Source organism: Hemitrygon akajei, chromosome 9 (assembly GCF_048418815.1).
Source record: "Hemitrygon akajei chromosome 9, sHemAka1.3, whole genome shotgun sequence".
Taxonomy (NCBI): Eukaryota; Metazoa; Chordata; class Chondrichthyes; order Myliobatiformes; family Dasyatidae; genus Hemitrygon; species Hemitrygon akajei.
This window is the reverse complement of record NC_133132.1, coordinates 120,477,731-120,499,675: the sequence shown is the minus strand read 5'-3', so window position 1 is coordinate 120,499,675 and position 21,945 is coordinate 120,477,731. Positions and strand designations below refer to the sequence as shown.

Genomic DNA, 21,945 nt, shown 5'->3' with positions numbered 1-21,945 from the left:
AGCTTGAATGATCTCATAACTGTCTGGAAATTTGAATTCAGTTTAAGAATAAAGAAATAAGATCAATATCAATAAAATGGCTACTAGACTTTAGTATCATTGTTTGAAGAAAGAAACCTTCCATTCATATTCCATACTGCTCTCTGTATATGACTCCAGATCTTCACCGAGGTGATTGACTCTTAACTGCCCTCTGAAGCAACCTATTCAACCACTCCATGGCATTTTAAACAAACAGCCCTCCATCACTGTCTTAGGACAACAAATCCCAATTTTACTGGTGTCATTCAAATATCTAAACATCAGCCCCTGCATGAAGGACATCTATCATCTCAACACTCTCCTTTGCAAGCATTCCCCTCACTCTTGGCCAAAATGAAGAATGTACATTTCATGTGTAAAATCTGTGATATAGTTTCACGCATTTAACACCATTACAGTGTAGGTCTGTAGTCTAGTGTAGCTTTCTCTGCGTTGTTGTTTTTTTTTAATTACATAGTTCAGTCTAGTTTTTTGTACTGTGTCATGTTCATTACCGCAAATTTGTTGTCAGAAGAATGAAGTCATTGACAATGAGATCACCTTTCGTACCTACACTGCAACGTCTGCAGTTCCCCATTGTCTGGATTAACAGAGGCGCTCAATGATGCTCCTTGGGCTCCTCTAGTTGCACGGCCCTGACAAACACCTTGTCCAAATTACACTAAGTGTGCAGTGATATTTCTGAAATGCCATTCTGTTCATTACACAATGTGGCAGTGATTTGCTATGTAAAAGTTAGACCTTCGAAAGTATTAGAACTCCAAAACATCTCACATACAAATGGACTAAAAGTTCTCAACTGCCCTGAGCAACCTTACTAAGGCTGATGAAGAGGACGAGATGTACTGGTCATGGTAGCTTTTGCAGCTGCTCCCAGAAGTTTCTAAAAGCAATAATGACTGGTCTGGTGCCTCAGCTGTTATTTGTCTCATCCCTGAAACTAGCAGTCAATATTTTTGAAATACTGTGATCACTGCTGGATTAATCAGTGCCAGTGTATTTGCACTCTTTTGTTGCCAGGATCAGTCAGCAGTAAGCTCAGGTCTAAGCCACAAAAAAAAACTAAGGGTCCACTTCTAATAATTATAATACAATAGTAATTTATATACTACATTGAAGTTCATAACAAGATGAACACCAAGCAACACAGAAAAGAAATCTTCATGCATTGATTAAGGTAAAGGTTAAAATAATGAGTATCTGGACAATGGCAGTGATAAAGCTAATAATTCCAACTTGCACTCTCCTGCCGGGAGAAACCTGATAAACTGAAGTATACCAGCCTGCAGGAATAAGACCTACCTTAGCTTCATCATTGATATCCCATGTAAAGGAGATGGCATTGTAGGCGATTTCTTCAATGTTACTAATTGTGTTGAAACTTTCTTTGTAATCGGCTGCAGAAAAATAAGAGAAATGAGAAGGTGATGATTACTTCATGCAATTTTTAAGTTTCAGTAAGTTTCATTGTTAAACTGCATAAAATTTATCACATATAGCTCAAGAAAGTCTCGCCTTTGTCCAAACTCCTGTCTGTATACTGAGTCACAATTTGCCATTAGTCAAACCACATGGAAAATAAATTACTTTGTACATTATCAAGCAATTGAACTTCAGTTCCCAGCAAAGAGCATTGTACGTAGAAAGCCCTGAAGTAGGGATTTTAAGTATAGGGCCTATGGAAAATACAAGTCTTCTTAATACCTCAGAGGTCTTACTAATCCAATGCTCTGCATTACAAACACAAGTTCATAAGATTTGGTTGATTCCTGAAAGTTCCCATAAAAAGCCACAATATTGCTTTTAAAGCAGTTAGATTCAAACCAAAGGTTCAGCTGCAGCCTCCAGGGCAGCAGTAGTTCCAATTTACATACTTGCTTTTTCACTTCTTTCTGAAGCTGATAGTGCATTTATTTTACTGATTACAAAAATGCTTACTTGCATGATTAATGATTCCTTGAACTTTAATTACATGAAAGAAAATTGAGTATAAAAATGGGTTGGTGTGAAATGTGAGGCTGCCAGTATTCTCCTGTGATTACATGTCAGATTGCATTGCTGGTCTGACTCATCAGATTTTCTTAGTGGTCTTAAAGCTTCATTAAGTACCTAACAATTGGCACCCTCTGGCAGTCTGGACAACTGGGGCTATCTGTCTGAATTCCAAATGTGAAGTTTTAATGCTGAGGGCCTAGGGGATATGTCCAAAACATTGATGCTTCTCGTGGTTTGGGAGAGCCGGAGGGTAAGGAGGGGTTAGACATTAACCCGATGTCAAGGGAGGCTACCAGCACTCCTGAGGCACTCACTCACGCAATTATCAATTTGTATTTCTTAACTAAATTGGCCACTTAATCTGAATATGGTGTTCAAATTCTACACAAATGTCCTTAGTATACCTTTTTATTCCTTCACTAAAATAGGTTGCCTCAAAATTCAGCCCTAGACAGTAGGCTTCATGAATGGATTGGATTTCCATGTTAGAGCACAATGCATTAACAATAAAACATGAATTTGCCAGCAATAATCTCTTATAAATCATGTACTTTGGTGTACAAAACTTGGGTAAGGCTTTACAGGCAGGTTCTGCTTCATTTACTATTGTCTTCAAATGCTAAGTTCTGTTCAGAAATCAACCCGAGGTTTCACAGGAAAAACAAAGCCATTCAGGCTAGACTCATCTGTTTGGAATTGCAACAATATTCACTGACGCTTGTATGACAATCAGCTATGACTAACCTATAATTATTAGAACCTTGCCATTGGTGTTAGGTTACAATGCAAAACTCTGCGGTCTTTCAGCAGTTAAAAGTTGAAGAAAGAAGGGTATTTGCATATGTGTCACTTTGTATCAAAGATCAAGATTAGACATCCTCCTTAAACTCCAAAATACAGTATGCTTTCAGGATTAAAAACTACACTTAACACACACAATTCCAGATTTTTACTAAATTCAGACAGACGTTGACCTTCACTGATCACCACTGCTTTACTCAACTCAAGAGTCATTGATCCTCGGGGGGGGGGGGGGGAGCATAGCCCAATTCAAGAAAATAATTTATTCACAAAAGCCAAATCCGGGAATTTATAGAGGTAATCCGATTCCCTCTCCTGGCAATCTACCAAAACCATTATGATCCAGGATCCTGTGCTGGCACAGTAACATCGATTTAAGTTCCACGCAATTAGTACGCACCTCACCCAACCCACACATACTTCCAGATAAAGCTTAAGGGGACAACCAAAACAACAGGCAGAGCAAAACCCATTAGCACAACCACTTCCAACATTAGTTCTTGGAGTCAAACATAAAACAGACCAGTGAAAGAAAAACCTTCTTGCTACACATCGTACCATACTCATCCATGATTACAAACGTAACATTATTTGACAAGGTTTATCTGCTTGTGAGAATTCAGTCACTTTTACACCTGCACCAAAAAGAAGTGAATTACCTGACAAAAGGAATTAAGCAATATTGAATCAATAACAATTGTGATCAATACTGGGTCATCCCAAGGTGCATTTCATGAGCCTGATCCAAGAAACAAAGAAATCCCAAACCACTTGAGATGATGTCAAATGATTAAAGGATTAGTCAGATATTTGGTAAATTGCATTATTATTGTTACATGTACTGAGGTATAGTGAAAAACTTGTCTCGCATACTGTCCATCCATAAAGATCAATTAATTGCAAGTAAAACTGAGATAGTACAAGTAAAACTAATAGTGCAGAATAAAGTGTTGAAGTATAGAGAAGGTACAATGTAAAGAATTAGTAAAGTGCAGGGTCATAACAAAGTAGATCGTGAGTTCAAGAGTCCATTTTATGGAACCATTCAGTAGTCTATAACAGCAACGTAGAAGCTGTCCTTAAGCCTGGTGGCAGATACTTTCAGCTTTTGCATCCTCTGCCTAGTGGGAGAGTGAAGGAGAAACAAAAGAAAGAACGCGGGGAAAACAGAGAGAGAAGTTGAAGCAGGGAATTTTCGAAGACACAAAAGTCAGTGGTGGAGTGATTAAATTCAGGGACCAGCCAAAGGCTACTTGGAGGGAATTCTTCTCTGCTAATTAGGCAGTTCCTTGGAGTCAAAATGAGATTACAGAGATAAGAAGGAAGTGAGATTACAGAGCAATTCAAAAAAAGGAAAAGTTTAAAGTGCATCATTGTTTAACCAGGAATATTTATAAATCCACAAGAATGTGTGTGTGAGAGAGAGAGAGTAGAATGTGGAAGGTATTAGGACTCAGACCACAGCTTTGGGTAATATCATATTTATGAAGAGTGGATGGCTGTCAATAGGCCAGTACATTAGATAATGAAGTTTAGGAGAGAATGAGTTACAGCAACACATTAGCTGAAACAGAGAAGGTCACAGATGCAAAAATCAAAGTTCAACTCAGGATCAAATATGGCATTAAGACTAAAAAGAAACACTGGAACCAGAAATAACTACAATATTTTGGTGAGACCAGTCGTAAATTGAGGGACCGCTTTGTCGACCGCCTCTGCTCTTACTGCCAAAAGTGGCCGAGTATTTTAATTCCGATTCCTATTCCCATTCTGACATGTTGGTCCATGGCCTCCTCATGCCCGTCTCACTTGCCTATCACTTCCTCCCTGGGTGCCCTCCTCCTTCCCTTTCTCTGTGGTCCATTCACCTCTCCTATCAAATTGCTTCCTCTCCAGCCCTTGACCTTTCCCACTCATCCGGCTTCACCTATCACCTTCTAGCTAACCTCCTTCCCCCCCCCCCATCTTTTTATTCTGTCATCTTCCCCCTTCCTTCCCTGAAGAAAGGTCTTGGCCCGGAACGTTGACTGTTTGTTTGTTTCCGCGGTTGGTTGCTGGCTGTCCTGCTGGGTTCCTTCAGCATTTTGTGTGTCTTGTTTTACAATATATAGAACCATCTAGCTGTAGCTGTGCATGTGGGGTGGATTGTCTGCATGTATCAAGCATATTAAGCAAAGTTATTCTACAGCATTGGGCATTGGATGCAAATCAAGATCCCCAGGTGAAATTATGGAACCAAAGTGACTATAACCGGAAGGTGGGGGAAACAAAAGGTCCCGCAACATAACTGGCTTAGAGTCAGTAGCATTGAACAGTTCTGAAGTTGGAAGCAGATGAATGTTTCTGATCTGAGGGGCTGGGAAATGCACGGTGCTGGTTCTTCCCCTTGGCCAGATATGCTCCATAAACTAGTGAAGCTTTATAATGGAAGGCGTTTTTTCTATAATATATAGATAGGGTGGAGGAGGAAAAATAAGCAGCAAGAGGCAAGGAAAGCTGAAGAAGTTTTCTGAGAAGCTAAGAGAGGCAACCTGCCCTCAGACATTTCATCAATCTAACAGGGATACGCAAGTCTTTCCAGGAATGTCTGAAGGTATCACATTTCTCATGACTGGTAATCTCTGACCTTAACACTCTCAGGCACTAATGTCTGCGATTACGCTGAGGTTATAAAAATGACCTGATCTTCTTCACCTTCCTGTGTGTTCATGCATTGCTCTGGTTCGCCTCACAGTTAAAACTCACAAGTACATCAGAGGGATGCCGGCTGGTTTATTTTGACTGGTTAACCATTACTCTACAGGGACAAAACCAATGGCGCAGTCCACAGGGGTGATGTAGTAAGGGTCAAACACGGCACATGAACCCACAAAGTAATTAGTTCCTTGGTCAAAGTGGTTCCGATCGGAAGAGAAGTGAATGGCTTCATACCGATGTCAATGCAGCGCTGTTTCGCAGTATGCTGCCGGGAGTGCCAGTACTTCCAGTGCCTGAGTTGCTCATCACGTATTTTATCGTCGCCGAAAACAACCATGATCACACTCTGAAAATGGGGGTAAGACAGTCACTGTTATTATGCAATAACGTTCACCTTAATGAAAATTAATATGATGTCTAGAAATCCTGGGGCTTGAAGGAAGGGGCTGTAAGCATACAGGTCAGTGCATTAAATTCTGTGCCTGCTATTTCAAAATTCAGGAGTATCTCTTATTCAGGGGACCAGGTACTAATGAAAATAATATCTGGTTCCCTGGATATGAGATACAGGGGATTGGCTACCCTGTATCTTACATGCTTTCTGATGTCAGAGAGTGAAAATAATTAATAGGTGGGCTTCAGTTAAGTTAAGGGGAAAAGTGGTGGGGAGGATATCAAAAGTCTGACCAATTGGAGTGGAGGAGTGGCCTACAGGGACAAGACTATGGGGCAAAGCTGACCTGGGTGAATGTTGCAGTGGGAGAGCTGGGAAGTAATTATAGGGACCTTACCTAGGTCAGGTTCTTGCATTTGGCTGAGGCTTGTTCGAATTTCACGCTAGGGTGCACAAGGAAATGCACCTTGGAACAGAATGATCCAATTTTCTCAGCTACACTCTAAAGGAGCATTGCATGAGGATTAACACCAAAGTATTAGCATCTGACGAGGAAACCGTGCCATTTGTGGAAGTGGACTTCACAACTGAAAGTGGCCAATTAAATTTCTAAGTGTTGTGTTGTAACTCAGAAATTATAACCGAATTGTATCCCACTCTAAAAATGTTTTCAAAACAGAAATATTCATAAATTAATTGCTGGTCCTTGTATGCAGTCTTTAAAAGCATAGGAGTGGATTTTTATTCTGCGGGGCAATGTAAAATAATTCTTAGCAAATCAGCAAAATTGAAGGATGATGAGCGAGTTGGTGAGTTGTCATCATCATTTTGCATTGTTTCACAATGTCAATATTGCTTTCCCTCATTGAGGTCTGCATTTCAGCCGTGTAGAAAAAATATTTTACAATGCATGCTTCTTTCTAAGACTACATCAAGATTCCTTTTCAACACTGGTTTCTTAAATAACATTGTAGTACAGTACTAGCTAAGTCAGCAAAAATAACTTATTATGAATAACATCTGAAATTGGTACAAATCATGCACACTTACTCTGACTTTACTGACTGGGTGATGGATTTCTTTGTTGGCACTCACTTCTTTGAGTGTGATGGGATAAAACTGGCCCTTGTTCAGGTACGTCATAGTTCCATCACATGACTTCTGTTTAAGGGACTTGGAAGCTTCCAATATATACTCAAATGAACTTTTGTAAAACAGAACATAAAATGTTAAATTAGATATTCAATCTCAACAATGTGACAAAGATAAAGCCATTATGAAAGTATCTGTGACAGGATTACAAATATTAGGCACTCTGAAGTATTCTTGATTGCAAATAACAATTCACTTTCTGGTCCTAATCCTATCAAAATCAAGCTACACTTCACTTAATAAAGTGCTTAACTTTCTAAGAAATTTAATGTCTCAATCATTTAAAGTCAATGGTCTACGGGTTGTAGTTCTAATGAGATTCTCTATTTTGTTGATAGTTTCATAGAATAGTTTCATATCAATAAAAAACAGGTATTTAACCTATCAAATCTTGGCACAGTCTGGATCAAGTTCTACACTACTGCTAGAATGTTACTATATAACACATAGTATTGCTGGCTGCATACATTCTGTAATGCCCTGAAGTACCACACATCATAAATTAAGATATAACTGAAATGACTGAAACTTTAAAACAATTACTGATACTTAGAAACTTACGTGCGAGTTGTATTTACACATGTATTCATAAGTATCAGTAATTGTTTTAAAATTTCAGTCATTTCGGTTATATCTTAATAATATCTTAATATCTTCAGTTACATTTTAAGTATTTACCCCATTCTATCAAATGGATACTCCTCCGAGTCTAAAGCAGGCATTCGAATGTGGAGATCAGTAGGAAAGCCAAATACCTGCTGGTGAAACAAAATATAAATGAGTAAAAAGGCCACAGCCTATGGTGGCTTTTCTTCCTCAAATAGCTTACAATTTATCATATTGTATTATTGTACTGTGAATACTTCATCCTGACTCCAAAGACAGGAGTGATCATGCAATCTTTGCTTATGAAATATTTGTGTGCTAACAACGTTGTCTTCTTGGTCACAGCATTAGAGTAATTACTGTGCTCCTTCTTAAATGCACCTTCTTCAGGAAAAACTTGTACAGAATGAAGTTGCATTGCATTTTAAAGTGGTTTTTGTTCCATATACAGCGAAAAGTATCTTTTTTAACTCTGAATATTTTAAATTACATTATGAATACAGATCCTCCCCAGTTTACAAGTCCCTGAATTATGTACAGCTTGTAGATACACATGGGCATTGGGACACCAGTAGGATGGGTCTGCAGTGCTGCAGACATCTCCTGCTGTGTGGGAAATCTGCCAGAGGGCTGCCTCAACAATAACCTCTAACTCAAAGTCAGCAAGACCAAGGAGTGGATTATTGACTTCAGAAGGAAACCAAAGGCCAGTCATCATCTGAGAATCAGAGGTGGAGAGGGGCAGCAACTTAAATTCCTTGGTGTTATCACTTCAAAGAATCTGTTCTGGGTCCAGTATGTAAATGCAATTACAAAGTATGCACAACAGCACCTCCACTTCCTTAGGAGATTGTGAAGATTTGGCATGACATCTAAAACTCTGACAAACTCTATGGATGTGTGATAGAGAGTATATTGACTGGCTGTTTCATAGCCTGGTATGGAAATACCAAAGCCCTTGAACAAAAAGAGGATAACTTCAATCAACTTTGCTTGCCCCATCATTGAAATATTCCCACAACCTATGGAGTCACTTTCAAGGAGTCTTCATTCATGTTCTTAATATTTATTGATTATTTATTTATTTATTTATTTATTTATTATTTGTTATTATTAATTCCTTTGTTTTGTACTTGCATGGTTTGTTGGCATTTGCACACTGGTTGAACACCCAAGTTGGGTGTTTCATTGTTTCTATTATGGTAATCAGTGCTTTATTGTGTATGCCCACAAGAAAATGATTCTCAGAGTTGTATATAGTGACATATACAGTTTCAAGAAAAAGTTGGTGAACCCTTTGTAATTGCCTCGTTTTCTGCATTAATTACACATAAAATGTGATCTGATCTTCAGCTGCCACCATAATAGACAAACAGAAACTGCCTAAACTAATAACATACAAACAATTATACTTTTCATGTCTTTATTGAATACATTGTTTAATCATTCACAGTCCAGGCTAGAAAAAGTATGTGAACACTTTTACTCAATAACTGGCCGGACCTCCTTCGGCAGCAATAACCTCCACCGAATGTTTCCTGTAGCTGCTGATCAGACTTGCACATCAGCGAGGAGGAATTTTAGATGATTCCTCCATTCAAAACTGTTCCTTTTCATCAATATTTTTGAGATACCTTGCATGAACAGCCCTTTTCGGGTCATGCCACAGGATCTCAATTGGGTTAAGGTCTGGACTCTGACTTGGCCATTCCAAAACACAGATTTTTTTCTTTTGAAACCGTTCTGTTGTTGATTTGTGTTTCAGATCATTGTCTTGTTGCATTATCCAACATCTATTAAACTCCAGGTAATGGACGGCTACCCTGACATTCTCCTGTAAAATGTCTTGACATAATTTTGACTTCATTGTTCCCTCAACAATTGCAAGCTGCCCAGGCCTTGAGTCAGCAAAGCAGCCCCAATCCATGATGCTCCTTTCTCCATGCTTCAAGTTGATATGAGGTTTTGGTGTTGGAGTGCTGTGCCCTTTTTCCTCCAAACATAGTGTTGTGTATTTCTGGCAAGAAGTTCAACTTTTGTCTAATCTGCCCACAGAACATTGTCCCAGAAGCATTTAGGAACATCCAGATAGTCTTTTGCAAACTTCACTCATGCAGCAATGTTTTTTGGAGAGCTGTGATTTTGGCTGTGGTGTCTTTCCCTGTATACCATTATTGTTCAGTGTTTTTCATATAGGGGACACACGAACAGAGGCTTTGGGATGTTCACATACTTTTTTGAACCTAGACTGTGATTGTTTAAATAGTGTACTCAGTATTAATGAGAAGACGTACAATTTTTAGTGTGTGATTAGTTTAGGCAGATTGTGTTGTCTATTATTGTAACTTAGATGAAGAGCAGACCACATTTTATGAGTAATTAACACAGAAAACCAGGTAGTTGCAAAGGCTTCACAAACTTTTTCTTGCAACTGTCTGCACTTCCAAAATGAATTTACCTTGAACCCAGTTTGCAGCCACATTTCCGACCAAAGAACTATTCAGATTACAAATGATTCACAATAAAGGAACTCTGTTACAACTTGGGGACACCTGGATCTACCTATCACTGTACAGCTCTTGTTCCACTTTTACACATCAGCTCTTTATGTTGGCCATCTCCCTCTATCTGCCAGGACTTAAGAACTTTTTTAAAGCTATTATTAATGCTTTTTGAGTTAGTGATTTAGATGCATATCATATTATTACTGAGTTAAGTATTGTATGTAATGAGTTTTTGCTACAACGTGTATGGGACATTGGAAAAAAATGTTGAATTTCCCCATGGGGATGAATAAAGTATCTATCTATCTATCTATCTATCTATCTATCTATCTATCTATCTATCGTTCCAGGCAAAGAGCCTCAACTCAAAAATACTGCCTAACCTGATGAGTTCCTCAAGCATTTTATTTTGATGCCCTGCAGTGTTTTGGACAACTTTTCAGTAGCATCTTAAGTAGCTCCAATCTGTCTCTAATCCAGAAATATGATACTGATGAATAAACCTAAAACCCACATCAACCACTTAAAGTGCGTCAAAACCTCATTTCAATACATATATACATATATTCAAAGGCTCATTTATTGTCAAAGTATACAACTTGAAATTCTTCTTCTCTGGGTAGCTATGAAACCAAGACAGGTAGCACAATCATCAACCCCCAAAATCCCCCCTCCCCTCACAAAAAATGAACAAAAACGGGACAGGTACATCAATTCCCAAATCCCTCTTTCCGCACAAAAAAACAAATGGAGCAGGCACATCAACCCCATAATCCCTCCTCCCTACACACAAAAAAAAGAAAGATCAAGCAAAAAAACACCAAATATGAAAAACTATAAGACGGAAAAAATATATTTGATATTTTAGTGCAGGTTTTGTAGGCGGCTGCATTATCAGCAAGTACCAATTTTCAGAACATAACGAAGTTCCCATTTAATTATATTTGTTAACAAAGAAGTTCATGTTACATCATTTGAAGAAAAGAGATGATTCTCCCATCTCTATTCTCACCAAAAGTGGTTTGACTGGTTATGAATTGCATTGTGGTTTTCAGGGGTCATAGCTGTTGTTTTTGGATACATTATACAACAGTGAATACACTCCAAAATATTTCAGTGTACTGTATGTGAAGAACATTGTGATGCCTGTGTGAATACAAGCTATTTTGATCCCTAAGTGGTATGCAATAATGCTGTTGTCTATCATTGCTTTTGACATTAGCCCTAGTAAAAGGCAATTGCAAGTGAAAATCGGCTAAATCATCCTATACTTTTGGAATATTCATCCACTTAAAAATCATCAAATGGGATTAAATACACATAAGTGTATCACAAATCTTCCTATTCATTGGGCACCAATTTATATAGCACATCAATCAATATCTGGAACTTATATAGTAATGCATTCACTGCCTTATGAATATTTCCAAACGTTTAATTAGATTGGTGGGGTTGTACTTGGTGTGAATTTAGCGACTAATGGAAAACCAGGATTGTGGATCATATCATTCTTTAATCTGAAGCCCTGTTTGGTCTGCAGTAATGATACAACCTCCGGCTAATGCCACAATGTTCTATCCAGATCCTGCTTGAGTGCTAAAGCATTAGCATATCATCAGACTCGTTCCCATGAAGACAGAGTGGAGTGGAAACAGGGAAATAACCAAGTAGCTTTTGTGACAGAAATTATGTAGATAGTTCGTTGCTTTATTAATCATTAGCAGCAAGAGAAATATTTTGACTAAGAAACACGAGCACAAGGTTGAGAACTAACGTAAGGAACATCAGTGCAAGAAGATGAATTATATCAAAGTTGATTAGATGAAACACAGAACGCGTAATAATATCAGTACAGAATATCTACCACTTCACCATCCTTGAGCTACAACATGGCGAAACGTGAACACTCAATATTGAAAAGGGTTAATTTTAGTATTATTTGAAGTGTGTTTGGCATAAATTCATCTAAAACAAATGCCTAATCTGAATGCTGTTCCAACAACGCATCATCTCCCCAGTAATGCTTTGGAATTTCAGCCATGAGAAAATCTGCAGATGCTGGAAATTCAAAGCAATACACACAAAATACTGGAGGAACTCTCGGGCCAGCCAGCATCAATGGAAAAGAGTAAACAGTTGAGGTTTCATGCCAAGACCCTTCATCAGGACTGGGAGCAACCCTTCATCAATATCCAGTCTCGATGAAGGATCTTGGCATGAAACCTCAACTGTTTACTCTTTTCCATTGATGCTGGCTGGCTCGAGAGTTCCTCCACCATTTTGTGTGTGTTGCTTTGAAATTTCAGCCTACATTTTTGTGCAATATCTAGGACGTGACATGGTTGCGGTAAGGTCCTATAAAACCATAGCAAATGAAGCCCCTTTGGGCTTCTTACTGGGATGAACTTCTAATTACAACTGAAACTGTCCTAATGTCCTACTGCAAGTTTGGAGGGTGTTTGATGACATCCCAGGGAAACACCTACAATGGCCATTTCTGCTTTTCTGTTAATTATATGACAAGAGATCAGAAAAGGAAATAGAGCAATTATAATCCAAACCTTCCATCATTGTATCATTGTCATATTTGGTGAGCAGAGAAGGTTGTATACATTCAGCAAACAAGAATTGTTGGAACATAAGGAATGAATCCCGGCTGCCTTGCAAGACTTTTTAGATAAAACTGAAAGACAACAGAGATTTTCTAGCATGTTTAAAAGTATTGAAGGACCAATGTACTGAACAGTCTTACTTCACTGGAAATTTAACTGAAGCCTAAAACTGACAAAAGAGAATTTCTCTTTATTGTCAATAATTTGACTTGCATACAAGACCGTAAGAAAAAGGAGCAGAATTAGGCCATTTGCCCCATCAGATCTGCTCTGCCATTCATCACAGTTGATCCAATTTTCCTCTCAGCACCAGTCTCCTGCCTTCTCTCCATATCGCTTCATGTCCTAACCAATCAAGAATCTATCAACCTCTGCCTTAAATATACCCAATGACTCGATCTCCTCAGCTGCCTGTGGCAAAGAATTCCACAGATTCACCACTCTTTGGCTGAAGTTTTATCTATATTTGTATAGTTATCCATATCCATAATTATATCCATATGCAAGCTCTATTTTGTGGACTGCACTCATGCATGCCCATTCCTGCTCATGTATAACTATGACAAGAATAGACAGGCTGTGGGGTTAATATAATCTATATAGTTATTTATTATAGATGTTCACGATTACTGTATCTGATTGGAGTATGGGCCAATATATAATTATCTAGTCAGACTAGGAAAGTTTTGGCTAATTATAACATTTAAGTGCTATTGCTTCATCGAATCGTGTAATTGTTCCATAGTACAAAATGGGATGTGAAAGTAGTCAACGACTGAATAATATCGCCACCACCAGCATCTTGTATTTATGTGGAGAAACTTCCCAGAAACCACAACGGAACGAAATCAAAGAAGTGGCTCTGATTAGGGGATTAGCCTGGAGGATCAGGTGTCTGGTGACAGAATCCTGCTTTAACAAGCATCGTAAAGGATGAAATACTGAGGTCGACAACTTTAGGAAGCAAGACCATAATTTAGGATGCATACAAATGGCAGTGGTAATGTAATGAAAACTAGATACATGAAAGGGTGAATTTGAACATAATGCAGATCTCTCAAAGCTAAAAATAAAAATGTTTCCAAAGATAGAAAAAGTCAAGACCAAAGAGTATCTGAAGAGATCAAAGAATTAGCACATAGATGGACAGAGACCCAAAATAGATCAGTTAATACAAGGATAAATAGAACATGGTGAAGCACAAAGTTGGGTAGCAGAGTTTTGGCAACTATGGTCTTGTCATTTCTGGATTGTATGACATCAACCTGCATCCAAGGGGCTGAGACTCGGTACTGTGACAAGGTTGACTACAACATGATGTTGGGCCAGAACAAGCCTGCACTTGGAATGGCCACAAAATTACTTCGGTAAATATTTCAAAAAGTGCAATACTTCTCAATAAAACTGATATTCAGAACTTTTTACAAACTATTATAAATTGAACCAATGAAGCAAGGAATCTTTTTACTAAGTAGTTTTTAATCACTTAAACAAAATTAAGATTAAAGCAAACAACTGAAGTATATAAATTATATTTTACTTGCCCTTCCCCCTTACAGCAATCCCTCCCCATTGAATAGGACAACTGTGCCAGAACCAGGACATAACTCGGCAGAGATTCAGCAGGCTGATTGCCCAATCTACCTGCAGGGGAAACGCAGCGATGAATCATATTCACAAGGAGGCCAACAGTAAAAAGCCACTAGTCAATCAGTCAGCACATCCAGGATTTACCCCACTGCACAGGAGCCCAACTAAACATCTACACTGGCCCAGAACAACCCACAAATCCCAGCACATTCTAGTCAGAGGGATTTTCCATTATGCTCCATCAGGGTATTGTCAAATTCAACTGTATTCTCTGGTGTTTAATAGAATAAAAATCAAGCTGAATTACCTTAAAAGTCACATTGCTGCAAGAACATTTTCTATGTGTTCAACTATTCATCAATGACACATGAAACTTGTGGCATGCACTCAGAAACTGCACAGGTAAGCTATTGCAGTATTACAGTGATTCCGAATTCAAAATATAAATAAATAATACGGACGAGTAAATGGCTGTGTCCTATCTTAGATTCTCCCTCGGAGCACTTTTTATCTTGCATGAGAAATAAATTCAGTCAGTTCAATTGCAGCCAGGGACTTTTGGTATGGAAGTGCAGCTTAATTTATTGACCTGAGCTTCAGCTCATTTGTTGAACTTGCTGGAGGCATGTAGTCACCTAGGAATTTTACCTGTACGTTTATCAGGCCACTTGCCAGCAAAAACCTAGTAGTGGTGGGTGGTGATGTTGTGGCTGTTTTGTATCTGCACAACAGGCACAGAAGTAAGACAAGATGAGCAACATTCCTACATTCTTGGTTATTCACTGAGGTAGTTAATCATTACAAAGCGAAGCCAGCTCTCCATAAAAGAGGAAAAGAGGGGGGTAAAGGCAACAGGTTAGAAAGAACCTACAGGTGGAGGAATTAAAATGATCCTATAGGTACATTTTGGCAAAATGATGACTGAGCAAAATAGACAGTAGAAATTTAGTCTCAGAATCATAGAAAGGATACAGTGGAATGGAGGCCATTTGACTATTCGAGTACATACTGGCTTTAAATATAGGCAGTTAAACTATTCTAATAAGCCTACATGTTTAAATCAATAAAAACCTGCAGATGATGGAAATCTGAAACAAAAACAGAAAATATTGGAAACAATCACCTGGTCAGACAGCAGCAGTGGAAAAAGAAAAAATAAACGTTTCAGATCCAAGATTCTATAGCAGAACTAGGAAAGGGACAGTAATTGAAATAATTTATTTAATTCCTTTTGTTTTAAGGGAAATGGTTTGATGTGGCATAAAAACAGAAAATGTTGAGAAAACATAGCAGATCAGGCAGTAACTGTGATAGGAAATAACACACAACGGTTTGGATTTCCAAACGTTCCACAAATTCACCTGATTTGCTGAGTTCTTTTAAAATTTTCTATTTTTATTTCAGACTTTGAGCACCTGCAGTTTTATTCCTTTCCGTGTGGCAGTTACGAGTAGATTATGTTTCTCTGACTGTATTATGTTAGCAGGCTGTGTAGGGTCAAACCCAGCAGATCAGCCTATTCAGTCTATCCGTACTATGAACAAACCGAGCAACACACACCAAGTGCTGGAGGAACTCAGCAGGCCAGGCAGCACCCATGGACAGTCAACGTTTTTGGCCGAAACCCTTCGGCAGAACAGTGTATGAACAAACCAGTTGTTTACAAAGGTTCATCATTCTTTCTTCCTGGGCTCCGTGCTTCTATTGCTATATATAAAACCCAGGATCCGGTACAACTATTTAAATTACATTCACAACCTGCATATAATAATTTATGCACATAAATTAATTACTTCTTCTTGAAGTCTCTTACTTGTTTTACTTGCAGTTCACTATACTTCTGAATTTTGTGCTGCTAATGCCTAGTTTTAACTTCACATTTTTGCCAGACTGGTTGCAAATTGTCTGCTGAGCTCTGGATTTGTTATCTTCAATTTTGCACGCACTGCTAAAGTTGAATTTCAAACCTAATAATTGACTGGTCTCTGAATAGACCCAGTTGAAAAGATTATTCTGGTACCTTCAACTTAAAAAGCTACAATGTATGTGGTTTGCTGGAAAACATTACGACACAGCATAGGTCCACTGGTTCAGCTCCTTCCACCCAAGGTGAAGTAGCTTCAGCAAAGGTAAAAATTTGTCAGTCCAGGCCTACTTCTGCATTCCCAGACCCTTACTGGCAGATCATTTCCTACCTGTCCTCAGGACAGCTGGAGTTAAAAAAAGGGACATTTATTCTGCCATAAGAAAGTGAACAAAACCCCAAAAGTTGCTCAGTAAAGTGATAGGCTTACCTCTTGAGGCCCTTCTTTGAATGTCTCTGTGAAGGTGGTGTCTGGAGTCCTCCTTTGCGAAGACAAAGACGAGGCAAAGTGGTCAGTGTGCAGATTTCGGTCACAGATGACGATGCGCTCGGGAGGCTCACCACAGTACGTTGCTGGAGATGTCCCCACTGTGAAGCTATTGGGGTGGCATTCTGTTTTGATGGAATGGGGTGGTATTGTTGTAACAGAGACCGTGACAGTGGTGTCTGGTGCTGTAAACTGATTCACTTTGTCATGTCCAATGGAGTGGCTGGGCAACACTAGATTGACTGGTAAAACTCTCAACTGTTGCACTCTGCTGTCTATTGTAGAAATAACTGGCTGATCTGTCACAGATGGCATGGAGTTCCTTGAACATGAAAATAACACTTTCAAAAAGATTGTAACGCAAAGGTAAAGTTGCAAACCACTCATCAAATTGAATTCTCAATCTGTCCTTTATTTCTTCAGTCCCAGCCTGAATATCAATGACCAAAATCATTAGAAGAAATGGCCCTTTCTCATCCCCAGACTAGATTCCCCTTCAAGGCACACACAGAGTTAGCATCATAAAGTGTTGACTGTCATGAGTTCTTTCCACTTTACCAAATGCAAGTTTTAAATTAAGAACAAAGGTGAAGGCTAGCCAGAAAGGCACTAATGTGTGAGTGGTTGATGCAATGTTTGAAATACAAAGCACTAGTAAGAAAATTAGGTCACTTTCACAACTGTGTGGAATATTCAGCCGACACCTAGAAGTTCATTCCTTGCATTTGCTTTTTTATTTTCCATTTTTCTTAATACAAATGTCACAAGCCTCTCAACTCTTCAATTACATCAGAACACAGCAGGAATGCCAGTGTTTACTGATACCTTCTAACTCTACTATTGTTAAAATTACCATTCTAGTGCTTTTCTTTTTTTTAAAAAGGTAAAATTAACTTATCTTTTAAATCAATATTAATGTAAATATAGTATTTTTACTTACAAGCCTAAAAAGCGGCAATAATTACAACAAAAATTAAAACTACAAGAAATAACATTTAAAGTCTTGGTTTATTCATAATTTCAATCAACAAAGGCATCTTACTGATTCAGATAACCTAAAGTGACAACTGTAAGGTCTATCCCTCTGAATAATTAATGAAGGGAAGACAGAATATTATAATAAAATACTTAGCATAAATCACTGCTTAATGTAACATCTATAAGCAGATCAATTGTTATTCTTATGAATTGTGTGTATTTAACAGGATTCAGTGTCATTTAGTAACACAAGAGGCAGACTGCTTGCTTCACAAATAGAATTTTACTCATTCAAGTCTTAGTCAAATCTGTATAACTTTATTGAAGTTTCTCAATTTCAAATCAGGCTTCCAGATGGAGTGCCACACTATGAGAGGCAACGTATATTAGAGAAGGGTGGGGTGGGGGAGAAAGCCCAATGTTGTCTGCTCACCCTGTTTGAATCGTGCCTCCTTCTGGACGATCATAAAGCAGCATTGATGTTGGTTGTGAAGGAGGCAGCATGCCAGATCGTACTCCCCTTCTAACACGAGGGGGATGCATGGGAGTGAGTAATCTTCAGCCAATAAAACAAAATGGAGAGAAATGGTAAAAATTTTACAACTGAGAAAAAGTCAACAGCACAAAGCAAAAATTCAAAAATGAAATATTGCTGTAAGTCTGAAATAAAATAGAAAATGCAGGACAAGTAAAGTCAGCAGAGGGAGAAAAATAGAGTTTATATATCAGAACAGTTAAATTCTGTCAGGTTAGCTCTGTTTTTTTCCTCTCCTGTTGAGCATACTCTGTTTTATAACTGGCTAGAAAGTGTACAACAGGCTTTGTCATCAAATTTGGGTAATCATTTGTAAACTCCATTCAAACGTTTGTGCAGACCAGTCTTTCCAACTTGTTCAAATTTTGAGCGTGGGCAACTATTTACTGGCCTTAAAAGCAATAACAAGATGTGCAGAAGCCATGAAATGTACTGATTCAAAAGAGAGCAAGTCATTTACTGGGAGCCCTTCTCAGTCCATTCAAAGTTTTGAATGAATCAAGAAACGTATTTAAAGAAAGCCTTTTGAGATCTTCCACGGACTTTTTTTTATGACCAATGATTATTTTTTAGCAGTACTATATCTGCTGCAGCATAGGTAACAGAGCAGTCAGTTTTTGCCATTCCCAGGTTTGATGCATCAAACATTAAAATGAAGAATTATACTGAATGAGATCACTAAACCTAAACTGTAAGATAATTTACCCATAGCCAACAAGCTCAGGATTCATGAAAGAGTCCCCAACGTGGTAGACTTTAAGCAAGTGAATGCATCAGTTCCTTGTGAACTCCTGACAATCTTGGTTTATCTTGATGTGTGCTGCAGTATACATTGTATGTAAGCAACTTAGACCTAGTTTGGACCAAGTGTTTGGATTTTGAAAGGGAGAAATGAAATGAAATGGGGCAATGATTCTTGCTAATCACCTCACCATGCCTCATGGAAAATGTTCAGGTCTTCATGGACAACAAAGAATAAACAGATAAGCAAAAGTCACTGTCTGAGTTCACGAACTGCAACATGGAAATACTGAAGTCATGAATCATTTAGACAAAGGGTTTGTCTAGGGGAGGGGAAACAGCTTCCATGAGCAGCATAATCCAACAGTTACGAAAACAGATTTACTTTGATGAGGACATGGTAAATGAATGTCATGATGAAATAATGGACTTCATGAATAAATATATTAGTCATTCAAAAGCCCAAGAAAGACAGAGTGGACCAAAGAAGCTCTTGCTGCCACGTTGAACATATCAATAGTAATAACACTTCTACCTTTTGTTGTGTTCCGTGTCAGTATTAGAACTTTTCTCAGGTGGTATTGTCCTCTTCTCCCTGGGCACCTGAAATTTAAAAGGTGTTTCTGTTTCAGTGCTTTGTAAACAGCATCTTTAGCATCAATCAGATCACAGCTATTTCTATGAGTGGTTTCTGTACTTTCAGCACATATCTCTCGCTAATTAGCCCTAGTTTATACTTACAGTTAAACAACGAACACAGTTGTCAATGCCTTTGCATTTCTTACTACCAAACAGAAGATAATAATTTAAAGGACGTAAAATTATTTTATTTAAACAGAAATATCATCTAATTCAAGACAGCTGCCTTCACCTACATTCCATATCACAAATGTACTAATTTTATTATGGTTTAAAACCAATACAAACTCCAAATTGAAGAGTTGCTTAAACAGTCTAGAGGTAAGCAACAGTCACAAATTACTATATTAACCGTGGAAAATAGATTACAGCCAAAGAATGATAGCACCAAATATTTCATAAAATGACAGAAGGCCAGCATCAGTGGCAGTTCAGAGAAACTTGTGTTTCTGTGCTCAAATCATTTAGTGTCATGTACAGGTACAATCATCTAGCACCTTGCAAACCGTATGTTTGCCAAGAAGATCTGGAAAGAAACATGGCGGTCCTTTTGAGGTTCATCTTGAGCAGCTGCATAACCTAGGACCATGTGATCTATGAGCTGCTCCCAGGGATATAAGACAAACATCAACTGTTTCTGGAAGATGATCAGCTTAGTTGATCTGCCTAAACTTGTTGGCCTTCCAGTGCTAGAAAATGTCCTGAAGCGAATGTTGCCAACGGGCACATTCCACAGGAGAGAAGTACACAGTGATGGGGACACTGAAACAGTGTAGCCACCGTGAAGCCTTGGGAATGCAGATGAGGGTAGAGGGATGGTGGACTACAGCCTAGGCTGTTGCTCCTACTGGACAACAAGCAAATGGGCTCTGTTTAACAGCTGCCCAAATACTCCACTAATGCAATGTGGAAAGTCATTAGTGGAATCAATGGATTGTAAGGGAATGCAATGAGTTGCTTAGTGCAATGAATGTGGATAATGGCAAGTGCCAATCTAATGTGCTTGTGTGTGTATATATGTTTTTTAAAGTAAAAAATAAGTGTTATGATGTTATGGACAAGTACAGATAATAAACTGAGAAGAATGCTGGCCTGAATATCTAGAGGTTCAGAGTATAAACAAAGAGACATTATTTTACAGCTGTACATGTTCTAGTTAGATCACACCTAGGGCATCAATTGGGAAAGCCTTAGAGAAAGTGCAGATTTACACTAAAAGCAGTGAAATTAAAAATGTGAAGAAGAGAATCTGAGGTCATATACCCCAATATTTAGAAGACTAATGGGTGATCTTTAAAAAATTATGAACAAAACTGTAGGGGCAAAGAAACATTTTCACTGATTAAGGAGTCTAGTTGTGGTGGAGACATAAAAACTACTGGAACCATACCTTTCAGGAGTGTACCTAGGAAACACTTGCACATGCAAAGCTTGATAAAAATTTGGAACCCTCTTCCACAGATAATAATTGATGATAGAACAATATATTTTCCATCACAAGGCGTTAAAGAGCTTGAGGAAAATGGAGTTAAGTTAGATATCAGTAGATTTCATTAAATGTTTTTCTATTTGTTATCAGGGCCCAAGAGTTTTCAAAGGTTTCTACTTTTATTGTGCTTAGTTGTCAAGCAAGTCAGTTCATAACCAATGGGTCTAGACAATCAGGAGTTTCCTTGAGCTTAGCAGCTGCCTTAGCTCTAAATAGAGAGAAAAAATGTTTTCAGACTATTCCCTTAATGATTAAACATGAGGAAATCTGCAGATGCTGGAAATTCAAACAACAACACACACAAAATGCTGGTGGAACACAGCAGGCCAGGCAGCATCTATAGGGAGAAGCGCTGTTGAAGTTTCTGGCCGAGACCCTTCGTCAGGACTAACCGAAAGGAAAGTTAGTAAGAGATTTGAAAGTAGTGGGGGGAGGGGGAAATGCGAAATGATAGGAGAAGACCGGAGGGGGTGGGATGAAGCTAAGAGCTGGAAAGGTGATTGGCAAAAGTGATACAGAGCTGGAGAAGGGAAAGGATCATGGAACGGGAGGCCTCAGGAGAAAGAAAGGGGGGGGAGCACCAGAGGGAGATGGAGAACAGGCAAACAACTAAATCTGTCAGGGATGGGGTAAGAAGGGGAGGAGGGGCATTAACAGAAGTTAGAGAAGTCAATGTTCATGCCATCAGGTTGGAGGCTACCCAGCCGGTATATAAGGTGTTGTTCCTCCAACCTGAGTTTGAATTCATTTTGACAATAGAGGCGGCCATGGATAGACATATCAGAATGGGAATGGGACGTGGAATTAAAATGTGTGACC

General features: G+C 38.6%; 1 protein-coding gene and 1 long non-coding RNA gene across 4 annotated transcripts in view; one reads left to right on the top strand and one right to left on the bottom strand.

Moving 5' to 3' along the window:
- LOC140733493 (uncharacterized) overlaps nt 1-21,945 on the top strand; it is a 96,331-nt gene that overhangs the window by 32,349 nt on the left and 42,037 nt on the right. The gene's annotated exons all lie outside the window — the stretch shown is intronic.
- The window catches only part of grhl1 (grainyhead-like transcription factor 1), a 109,506-nt gene that overhangs the window by 51,747 nt on the left and 35,814 nt on the right, over nt 1-21,945 (bottom strand). For 2 of the 3 annotated variants that reach the window (XM_073056885.1, XM_073056888.1), the window contains exons 3-9: nt 19,534-19,601; nt 18,156-18,278; nt 16,688-17,066; nt 7,760-7,839; nt 6,980-7,133; nt 5,770-5,881; nt 1,345-1,439 (exon numbers count right to left, since the gene is read on the bottom strand). In XM_073056885.1, the coding sequence (XP_072912986.1) occupies nt 1,345-1,439; nt 5,770-5,881; nt 6,980-7,133; nt 7,760-7,839; nt 16,688-17,066; nt 18,156-18,278; nt 19,534-19,601 (1,011 nt within the window). The remainder of the gene's footprint in view (nt 1-1,344; nt 1,440-5,769; nt 5,882-6,979; nt 7,134-7,759; nt 7,840-16,687; nt 17,067-18,155; nt 18,279-19,533; nt 19,602-21,945) is intronic. The other variant, XM_073056886.1, reaches the window with a different exon arrangement.